General features: G+C 41.4%; 2 protein-coding genes across 2 annotated transcripts in view; both read right to left on the minus strand.

The window, feature by feature from the left end:
* The window catches only part of LOC117484662 (WD repeat-containing protein 34-like), a gene marked incomplete at its 3' end in the record, with an annotated part of 1,982 nt that extends 1,960 nt beyond the window's left edge, over positions 1-22 (minus strand). Inside the window, 1 exon segment of the mRNA XM_034133060.1 lies at positions 1-22. This exon segment is cut by the window's left edge and continues 246 nt beyond it.
* Positions 23-1,884: 1,862 nt separating this feature from the next.
* LOC117484661 (protein SET-like) lies at positions 1,885-7,745 on the minus strand. Its single transcript, XM_034133059.1, has 8 exons — positions 7,460-7,745; positions 5,758-5,815; positions 5,528-5,670; positions 5,249-5,352; positions 5,051-5,164; positions 4,622-4,792; positions 3,021-3,137; positions 1,885-2,908 (listed from the first exon to the last, which is right to left on the minus strand). The coding sequence occupies exons 1-8, from the start codon at positions 7,527-7,529 to the stop codon at positions 2,894-2,896; spliced, it is 792 nt and encodes a 263-aa protein (XP_033988950.1). The 5' UTR covers positions 7,530-7,745; the 3' UTR covers positions 1,885-2,893.
* Positions 7,746-11,150: the final 3,405 nt, after the last annotated feature.

Consider the following 11,150-nt stretch of genomic DNA (forward strand, 5'->3'; position numbering starts at 1 on the left):
AAAACCCGGAAGTAAACTTCTTCCGGTTCCTTCGTCAAAAACCAATGGAATTTCTCCATAGGATTTTGGAAAATAGCTCGAGATAAGGTCTGTGATTGACACACATTTAAAGGTGGGGTGGGTAATTTTGGAGAAACCAGCTCGAGTGCGCTAGAATTTGAAAATACACAACCGGAAAAAATCTGCCACTTCCTTACAGAGCCCCTCCTCCTCCAACACACACGAACGCGCACATGACCAATGAGGGCACGAGATAAGTTTGTGCACAGATGGAAGGCTGACAGGCAGGTAGGCCATCCAGTGACTTTAGCCGGGCCGGCTAAAATGATTGGTCGTGCTTTTTACAGTACTACGGCTTCCACAGATTACATTTTTTTATGGATTTGTTGTCAAAGCACTTAAGATATTCATTGCTATCGGGATGTTAAGAGCATTCCATGGAATATAACAAAAAGTGTATCTCAAGCCGGTTTCTCAAACTTACCTACCCCACCTTTAAGAGACAGATCACGTTTAGTTCAGCCGGATAATATCCACGTCTACCCTACTTTTATAATTTTTGAATCATAAATCTATCGATTAGATTTATGATTAGAAAATTATAAAAGTAATGTAAATGCTAACTTACTTCCGGGTTTTAGGACGCGTCACTGTGGCACTCGAAGCGAAGTCCCGCCCATCTACTTCCGACCCATGGGACCTTATTTCGGAAAAATTATGAATTGAAGTCAATGGGGAGAGAAAGATTATCTTTCAATCCCGTTTGAATTGTGCCACGAATTACACAGATGTTTGTCAATTTTAACAAATAATTTCCATGTCAAAAAAGTCAGTTTGTCGTACAAATATAAGACTATGAAAAATACGCAACTAGAAAGACTACAAATCCCAGAATCCCGGTCCTGCATGCTGGCTCTTACGGAACCGACTACTCCCCTTTTGTGTACAGCTCTCAACATGCCCAGACTTGTAGTGATTTTCACCTCTTTTAATACTTTTCGCCTCATTCTGAAAGAAAGAGGTGAAATGTGCCAACGTGACGGCCGTCTTGGTGTGTGGTGCGAGACGGGAGATATAGTTCATTGAGCGGTTTCACACAAAAAAGTGTTACTTCAGTTTTACGACACATTTTTATTTTTTGACTCGCAAAATTATCTTTTAAATTGACAAACATCTATGTGTAATTCGTGGCACAATTCAAACGGGATCGAAAGATAATCTTTCTCTCTCCATTGACTTTAATACATATTTTTTCCGAAATAAGGTCCCATGGAGCTCCCCCGGAAAGGGAGGGACTTCGCCTCTCCGGTAAAGTCCCGCCTGATTAGACGTTCTTATTATATACATCCATGGATTAGACTGGTCTTCCTGAATATCAACTTGAACATGTGAACGCCGAGTTCAGTTACGGATCTGTGGAAGGCTGTCTTTCTAATTATCAAATATTACCAACCTAGTTTAAATAAAAGTACTACATTTGCATATTTACTGTCCGCAAAGTAAAACTTTAGTAAACTAAGTATAGTAACATAACATGTTCCCTGGCTTACACACTCATGTAAATGTGATGAGAATTATGACATGTTTTTCAAGAATATGATAAATATATAGGCTATAGTAATTATCTGATGAACATACAAGGTGATTTTAGGTAAATACTCATGAAAGTCTTATTGCTTTTTTTGATGCAACATAACGCCTGATGTCAATATAAATTAAGCAGTTAAATGGAATACCGAGATTATTTCAGAGCAACACTAAACATTTTCCATAAATGTTTAACGGTTATAGCACTGCCTTGTGCTGTTAATATGTCTCCTTTATTTAAATGTTTAGGCCAAACTACTGCCACATATTTAGAACAAAGGTCACAATACTTGCCAGAAGCATCCGTTCATTTTTATTCACAAAATCTTAATACAGTCAAAGATTATCATCATCTGCTGGACCCACTGCAGACTGCGGGGGCAAGAAACGGTTTAGTTTGCCAAAAGGTCATATACAACAAAAGATACAAAATAAAGACAAATCCAATCATGTATAATTATTTATTGTAACAAAGCAACTAAACTTAATCTAATGTGAACAAAAGAAACACTTTAGGCTCCCTAGAGGATTCCAGAGAACGCGCTCCCTCTCCCAACACAAAATGTCAGGTCAAGCTAAAACTCAGATATTTAGGTTGTTTCTATAAAAAAAGAAAAAAGTATATTTCAAACCATCTGCGGTTGTCTGAAACAAGATAATTGTATTTAACAGAAGTCCAGGTTTGTTGTCAAAACCTCGCTGCCGCCTCCCCCCACACACACACATCCCCATTAAACTGAACAATGAACAAGTGTCTTGCCAAGATACACAGATATCTCAGAACAGCTGTTAAGGAACGAGCTGGTGCTTTCAGTCAGTTCCATTAGAACAATAAGTCACAAATGAAATGCAACTTCCAATAAGCCTTGGTATCCCCACCACTGGATATACTGTAATATACATTGATATGTAGAAGTGGCAAAGGATGCTATCAAGTTATCACAGCTCCATGGCTTATTTTTATTGAACCCACAACAGAAACTGATTTTCATATTTTACATAGAAATTGCTATGGTACGTATTTGAAATCTACGTAGGATGACGTGCAGAATGTTACAAAAAAGTTTGAACCTTTCGCATGTCTTTGGGTGATGTAGAGAAACAATCAAAGGGGAGACTGGAGGAGTGAATGCCCCCCCCCCCCCACTGGTGTATGCATTATGGACAGACTGAGGCTGCAGAGGAAGAGAGGCTGACAACACGCAGGGAAAAACGATTTTTGTGTTGTATTTTTACAAACCCCCCCTATATTACTCCTGTGGGTTGTAGGATGATCACAGAGGGAGGAAAGAGTCCGCTGAACTGTTTAATCATCCTCATCCTGAAAGAAAAGAAAATTCAGATCTCCGTTTTTAACAGTCGGGGACAGGAAGTGTCAGCCATTACAGTAACAGATCACACTAAGATTTGTCTATAATCTATAGTATCCTTACCTCGCCATCTTCTCCATCCTCATCCTCATCCTCTTCACCTTCCTCTTCTTCCCCCTCGTCAATATCTTCTAGACCCTCCTCGTCGTCATCACCTTCCTCATCCTCCATGTCAGGGACCTTGGGAACAATGATCCATTAAACCTGGATTCCTCAGTATTAATGAGTGTAGTTTGGAGCCTGGCCCTCACTGACTCTGCAGACCAGTACAAACACCCTTAGGTGTCGAATTATCAGTCCAGATTTTCTTTTACACAACGCTCTAATTGTTACCTAACGTTTTACCAGCAGTATTTAAAATGTGAAGCAGGACATTTCACAGTCGGAACATGTCAGTGCTCTCTGGTGGAAAACTATGGAAATGGAGAATTTCATTGCAGTGATAGAAATATATCTGTGAGCCGGTAATATCATGTTAATCAGGCGCTCAAATAAATAAATAAAAAATAACCAACACTAGTATTTTAAGATACTCAACTTAAATGTACTGTAGATAGAACATGAGTTCTGATCTTTGAACAGGCTAATTTGAAGTCTCTTATTAAAACCACAATGCTAATATTGATCTCAAATGAAGCCAATCAAAGTACATCATACAGCACAGTTCAATATTGCACAGAACCAGTGGCGTAACTATCGACGGTGCAGCGCACCAGGGCCCCGAGCTGGCAAGGGGCCCATGCAAACATTTTTTTAAAAGGATATATTATATAATATATTTTTTTGGGGCCTCAATGGCATTGACCGGTTCACGCAGTCTTCAAAGTAACCAAGCAACCTAAATTAATTTGTAATTTGTCTGTCCAATGACCTTGCTCCCTTTCATGTCATGTGATACCTTGCGTGACGAGCGAACCGTTTAATCAACCTGTACTGTAGCTAGCAGCAGCAAGTTCGGCAGCATTATAAAAAATGTAATAGCTTGCATTTATAATGTACAGCAAACCAAAGCACAAGAGCAGCGCTCAAAAGAGAAAGGACAAGAGAGAACAAGGAGATGTAACAGCTAAACTGACAAAATTAGACCGTTTTTTTTGTCATACATCGTCCTCAAAATCGAGCGCTAACGTTAGCAATGTTGACGTGCAGCGGCAGCCGGAGGCTAACGATAGCTCACCACCATCATTGCCATCTAGCTCCACAAGTGAAGCTGTATCCGTGGCCGTGGCTGTGCAACCTTCTTCTCCAGCCAGCCAGGAGGAGAGGCTGGATTTGGCTGTGCCCGGCGGTGGTCCAACAGTTCCCCCAAGGGCCCCAACCGATAGGGGACTCTATGGTGCTATTGAGACCCCCGTCGCCAAGATCAAAAGCTATATTATAGCAACCGGAAACAATATTTGCACCGGGGCCAATCATAACCTTGTTACGACACTGCACAGAACCAATGGTATATATTCTGATAAATATTGCATTTCTACTTTTTATCTCATTCATAGCAAAAAGAGATAAAATAGTTTTGACCAACTCAGATTAAATAAACACTGTGCAGCCTTTTGGCGTCTGATGTGCGTTCACATTTATAGATCTGGACCCCGATCTTCTTCTACCACAGGGCTGTTTCCCGTCTACAGTTTCTCAGGAGCAGCAGCTGGGAGTGAGCCTACCAGGTAGTACTGCAGCGGGTTGGGCCAGATGTCGTCTTTGATCACCTCTCCCAGCTCGTCGGCGCCAGCGTCAGAGTGGTCTGTGAACCAGGTGAAGAAGCTCTCAGGCTCCTCGTGCTGCCGCTTCTTCCCCGCTTTGTTCGGCGTCTGCCCGCTTCGCTTCGTCAGGTCCTGAGGAGAAAGCGTGTTTGGACAAGAGGGTTACATGAAAGAAGAATAATAATAATAATAATAATAATAATAATTGCAGCCATTGTTACACGTGAAAGACCCAAAAACATTAAGCAAGCCCAATATTGGGAGGACTAGATAAAGGTGAATAGTAAAGTGTAGCACTAATTAACTAAAAGTTGCACCCTCTTGGTTAGTGATATTAGTGTTGTAATAGATGACATCACACATACAATCTCAAGAAAAATGCAAACCCACCTTTCCAGCTTTCCACTTGATTTCTGATGATTTGGAAACAGGATCCCCGCTCTCGTTGACATTAAACTCTTTGGAGAGGGCTTTGTTCTCAAAGTATGGGTTTTCATCAAAATACTGCAGGAAAGAAAACATTACCATCAGCATATGAGATGCATGACAATTAAAATGCACTAACAAGAAGTTGAAGTGAAAACTTACAAAATCTATTCTATATCCAGACTTGATATCCTCGAACTCAGTGACCTCCACCCTCGACAAGTAATGAAGCGCTTCCTCGTCCTCCTCCCCCAGAAGAGCTGAAACTACAGATCAGACACTGTGAGCTGCTGACCACAACACTTTGTGTGCTAATCACAAACACATTTAACAGCATAGAGCAATCGTGGCCACTTGATAAACTGATGATGAGCTCTTAAGGTTAGAGACACCATGTACATGCATACAGAATAATATGTACGACAAATAGAAATGGTTTACCTTGTGGATGGTTGACGAATGTTGTGACCCAGAAGTTGGGGATTTTGGCTATGAGTTCTGATCGCTTCTGAAAGAACGGCTGGCGTAATTTGTTGTACTTCTGCTCGACTTTTAAAATTTCTTCGCTTGCCTGTTCATTCAGTCTGAGGAGAAAAAGACAGAAAACTGTAAGAAATCCTTCTCCATGCAACAATATTTCTTTACTCTAAATAAACTAAAGTATAACTCACCTGTCAATTTCATTCTGTACTTCGTCAATGTGTTCAATTGCTTCCTGTTGCTCTTTTTCTGAAAAGAAAAGAAAAACTATTTGAAACTTCAAGTGTGAGGAATGTCTTCTAAAATTAGCACAATTTACCCACCAAATATACAGATGGCACAACTGCAAAAAGAAAAACCAATGGTAATAAAAGGCTGGTCGAATTAGAACTTGACTTTGATGGGCCAGTTTGACGAAAAAGTTCATTTTAAGCATCTGAGCACTGTGAAAAGCTATATATACATTTAGAATGTTATTATGAATTTGCACCTTGGTTAAGTAAATCATTAAGCGCATTGTGGTAGAACATTGTATAAAAGTAATGTTTTACATTTTAATATATCCTGCTCAGCAAATATCTTGGTCACAAACTTAGGTTAAGTTGAACATGGAACAATATCAGATTTTACAACCGTCAAATATCTCGGTCTGGATATGCGCTTTTCTGGCAAACAAAGGGACACAAAAATTGTCCCTATTTGGGATAAATAAAAAACTAGTCTGTTCAATAAAAATGGTTTAGATACTTCACAATCTTTCCCACAGAGCACAAATCATAAGCTATTTAATCTGGTCAATTGAAATCACGACTTTATAATAGCCTAATTTTACAGAAAATGTTGCCCAGAACTGACGACAATATTCAAATGTTTATTGTCATAACATATACACAACTACATCCAATTCCTGCTAAAAACCGTTACCTAAGCCATTGATCAGAATGTTGGAAATTATAGTTTCATTTTTCTCAACGTTAAGCTTAACTTGTTATTTCACCGGTGTCACGTAGAATACATCTGAATATCATTTCGAAGTATATTTCGTTCATTTTAGTAACGCAATGAGCCCGATTTACGCCAGGCGTGTTGTGTGTGTGTGTGTAGCTTCCTGTTGCTTCTAAAGGCGGCCCGGTTTGAATGAGCGGCTTAGCGACGTCTCGATGCAAAATGCTATCTTCATGTCTCCGATGTTATCATTCTGCAGTGTCCACTAAGCTTCTTTACTACAGTTCTCCACGTGTTAGCATGGGTCTCGACCACAGAGAGAGGTTTGAGCTTTGTGAAGGAAAACGTCTCACTTGTTTACATTTTGCACAGCTACTCGTGCACACAAAGCCAGACTCACAAGCATGGTCTGTTAACTGAACAGCTCATAACGCCGGCAGTGTCCGGCCTTTCTTGACCAGTGGAAACGTGATAACAGAACGGTATGGAGATTGTTGAAGTTGCTAATAGTGTGGGGAAACACTCGTGCATCACAACTTTAACGTTAAGAGGAGCCGCGCAGATGCACACGATTACATCAGTTACGTCATCTCCTTACAACAGACCTGCACAGTCTATATTAACAATTACTGCACATTACGCTTAAAGCTATGCAAATACGGACCATCTTCGTGTGAACAAGTAGCCCATGTAAGCTAATGGCTAGCTAACCTCTCATGCTGGCTAAATAGTTAGCGTGTGCTATCATGCTACATTACTGCACAGAGCTGCACGCCACTATTTAGCCCCCAAGGAGTAAGGTTAAATGCAACAGAATGTACGTTAAGCTCTTCCTCTGTAAACAAGCATTATTCGAAACAACATAACACATTACACAGAAAATAACAAAATGACGATAAACAAATGAAAATGGCGTTGAACAGGATAACCGCCATTCCTTAACGTTACCAGAGGTCTCCTCCGCTCCGTCGTGATTTGAATTCTCCTTTCTGTTGACTTTCGCCGTTGAGGCCGACATGGTTATCGTTTGCCTTGAGACTTTTAACCAGATATATATTCCGGGTTGTTTATAACTCTTCTCTGAAGGATAAAAGTTACTTCCACCTTACACACAGTGCGTGTCTTGACGCCTACGATAAGGAGGAATGAGCTCAGCTCCGCACGCTTGTTTCCCTCTGCGCTGCTCGGTCTGTGAACTCATGTGTGGTGCTCTACTGCTCCCGGCTGGCTGGAGTGCGACAATGCAACTTCTTCTTCTTTTTGTTTAATGGCGGGTGGCACCTAATGATTAAGGTGCATTACCGCCACCTATTATGCTGGAGTGTGGCCCACAAATCATGGGAAACCAGCGAGCTCCAAGGAAGAAGGGGGGGGGGGGGGGGGGGATTTTTGTATACATTAAATAAACAAAAAGCAATCAAAATTAAATAAAAATTATCTTCACCAATCCAGTATTTTTTAGGAACTCAAATAAAGCTTTAATGTGCCGCGGCGCCAGGATTTCAATTGTGGGTGGGCCAATATAATTTCGGCTGGGCCTGTTCAAATGTTTCTCGTTAACAAAAATAAAATTAAAATAAATGCCTGCATATCATTGTAGGCAACTGTGTAATGCATATTTCCTATAGTAAATACACTTTTTCTAAACCCTTCTCTCTTAAACATGTTCACGTATTAGAAGCTTAAATATTATTTAAATGATTAAGCGGCAGGCCGCAATGAGTGAAATTAAATGTTATACTACTGCATGTTATTTTGTTTTGGTTCACTATACATTGATACATTTAGAAACAAAAAGCATACAACGGCAGAATATGGAATAATGAGCAAGCACCTGATGTGTGTCTGTGTGGTTAGACCGCAGCCTGCTGTCCTTTTTAGCGGATCTAGCGAAGTGAGCGGCCGTGCGTAAATGGAACTGGTTCTCTGACGCAGCACTTTTCAGAGGCTGAAGATTTATCATTAGCTACTTCCTTCTGATACTGCAGAGATTTCATGAGCTGAAAGTACGTTTCATACTAAGGCTGCCTTTACACGGGAACGTTTGAGTTTATGCACAGTATGCGTTTTTTTTAAAGTCTTCCGTTCACACGCATTCGTTTAATTTAACGTGTCTGTTCACACGAGACCGCTGGAAACGCTGTAGTACATATGCCGGGACTGTAAGTGGCGCTGTACTTCCACACGAGACCGCTCGAAAGCGCTGGACACGCTGTAGTACATATGCCGGGCCTGTAACTGGCGCTGTAACTTCCGCCACAAAATACACCAAAAGCAGCGAAGAAGACCCCGGAGCATGGTTGCCATGGTTGCCATGGTTGCCCTTCTGTTTATGCCCCGCGGTGGATTTAGCAACATGTAGTTCATGTAATTCTCCATGTCCACTTGTTGCTGATGCTGTGGTAGAGGAGCTGTATATTTTGCACTAACATCTGTAGCATGGTCGAGCTGTAGATGTTGTACTAACATCTGTAGCATGGTCAGTAGCAGTAGCACTAGCAGCAGCTACTGACAGTAGCTACTAACCATGCTACAGCAGTGAGCAGCAGAGGTGGGGAGAGGCGGGGCTATGGCTTCATCTATCGGGAAATTATCGTATAGAGGCGATTACACAGAGCCGTTTGACCCCCCAGAGCGTTTCGTTTGCAAATGTATCCACCTTGGGACCCGTTATCGTTTGTGGGGTCCGTTTCTATCGTTTTGTTACGGCCTTGTGTAAATAAAAGGGCTATACGCAAGAGAAACTATGCGGATACAACCCGTTTAGTTCTCGTGTAAAGGGGGTCTAAGCAGCTGGGCAGCAGAAGATACTGTTGCTTCACACTCAGAAGCTTTGCTGATTTGGGCTGGAGAATGCCTGCCGCGTCAGGGTGCGCTCCGGTAGTTGCAAATGGCACGACATTTTAGCTCTACGTTTCTTAATCATTTTTCTAGATATTTAGTCTCAATATGAAATGTATTTGTGCAGCAGATCTAACATTAGAAAACTGCAGCCTGGTAAAACGAGGGAGAAAAAACAATCCTTTTCATCTTTCACCTGCGTGCTCATACATACAACATGGCCATTGGTAACTATAATATATTATAAAAACGTTGACGATTAAATAGGAGAACGTCTTTTCAGTTTTACGAAAACAAATGTTAAGGCCATCTTACCTCTAGCCCGTGGATACAGTGGGCTAGAGGTAAGATGCTGAAATCCATACTGCTCCGCAAACCGTCTGAATTCCTCACTGCTGTATTGTGGACCATTAGCCGCGTTCACACCAAGTACTTTCCTGTACTTAGTTCCGGCACTCAGAGCCCCGGCGCTTTTTACCCCAGGGCACTTAGTACAGATCGCGTTCACACCGGAGTACTTTTCCCTGAGGGAAGATTACGCAAATGAGCCGCTGACGTCACTTCTTCTTCTTCTGCTTTGGCTTTACTGGCAGGCCACAAACCACTTCACGGCGAGTACAGTAGGCGGCGGTATGCACCTTAAAGTTGTTTGCAATCCGCTACAAAACAAGAGAAGAAGAAGAAGAAAAACTTCCTGCGTATACTGCGACGCCCACCCACTCGCTATACATTAGGCGTCTGTTGTTTACCTTCCGACCTCAGACATGATGGAGATGGAGTCGACTGAAGTTGTGCTGTTTGTGCTCATGTTATACAGCTTTGTAAATGAGTTAATGCAGCCTGAGCAACTTGCGTACAATAACAAAACAAGCCGAGCACGAGTGGTGGTGGAGAACGCTTTTGGCAGACTGCGGGGCAGGTGGCGGTGCATGATGAAAATAAACGACTGCAAGATGGACAAGATCAAAATCCAGGTGGCAGCATGTTGCATATTACATAACCTTTGTGAAAGTAATGAGTACAGGGACGAATGGAATGCCTTACCGGCGACCCAGCTTGATGAGGCATCTGAACAGCGTGTAAATTGTACATTGTAAACATTTTGACAATAAAGCTGATCTTTTGTACAGTGCTTTTGTTTCTCTCTTTTATTTTCCAGTCAAGACAGGCAACATTACAATAGTGTACAGTGTGGCAATATAATAACAATAAACTGTGCCAGGTGTGTTGTATGCACAGTAAATAGGCTCAGCAGCAAACCCACCGTTATTATTTATCTTCCTGAGACCCACTGCATCCGTCTGCCATAAACACTATGGAAACCTACATGTTAGTTTTGGCCCATAGTGGACTCCATTTTGTGTTGTGTAAAATGGGGGGGGGAATTAAAAGTTTGCAAATCCCCATGTCCTCCTCAGAGGATAATCATAAAAACATTTAGTTTTAGGTCAAATAATATTTAAAATGATATAAATTATCATATTTGGGTTTTCTTTATTGCACTCTCAAGACATAACAGTAAATAGAAGTTCACATTTTTAATGTAATTAAAATAGAAGTTGTACATGTAAATTAACATTATCAATATAACATAAAGTGTCAGTTGTATCAAGACTATATAATAACAGTAATAACAATAATATAAAATGAACTGGTGAGCATCTTGTCCTCCGTTTCCTGGGCCTTGGTGAACAGCACCATCTGATCCCCGTGCATCGACTCTTTCACCACGGCACGCCGGTCCTCCAACGCCTGGACGGTGTCAAAGAAATTCGCATCCCGTGTCCGCTTTCCTAAG

Source organism: Trematomus bernacchii, unplaced genomic scaffold (assembly GCF_902827165.1).
Source record: "Trematomus bernacchii unplaced genomic scaffold, fTreBer1.1, whole genome shotgun sequence".
Classification (NCBI taxonomy): domain Eukaryota; kingdom Metazoa; phylum Chordata; class Actinopteri; order Perciformes; family Nototheniidae; genus Trematomus; species Trematomus bernacchii.

Bases quoted from the DNA above. Each gene is read 5' to 3' on its own strand.
- LOC117484661 (XM_034133059.1), bottom strand. From the start codon at position 7,529: ATGTCGGCCTCAACGGCGAAAGTCAACAGAAAGGAGAATTCAAATCAC. The intron at 4,793-5,050 runs GTGGGTTTGCAT...CTTTCTCCTCAG, and splicing joins TCAAGTGGAAAGCTGGAAAG to GACCTGACGAAGCGAAGCGG. The intron at 3,138-4,621 runs GTAGGCTCACTC...ATTGTTCCCAAG, and splicing joins ACCCGCTGCAGTACTACCTG to GTCCCTGACATGGAGGATGA.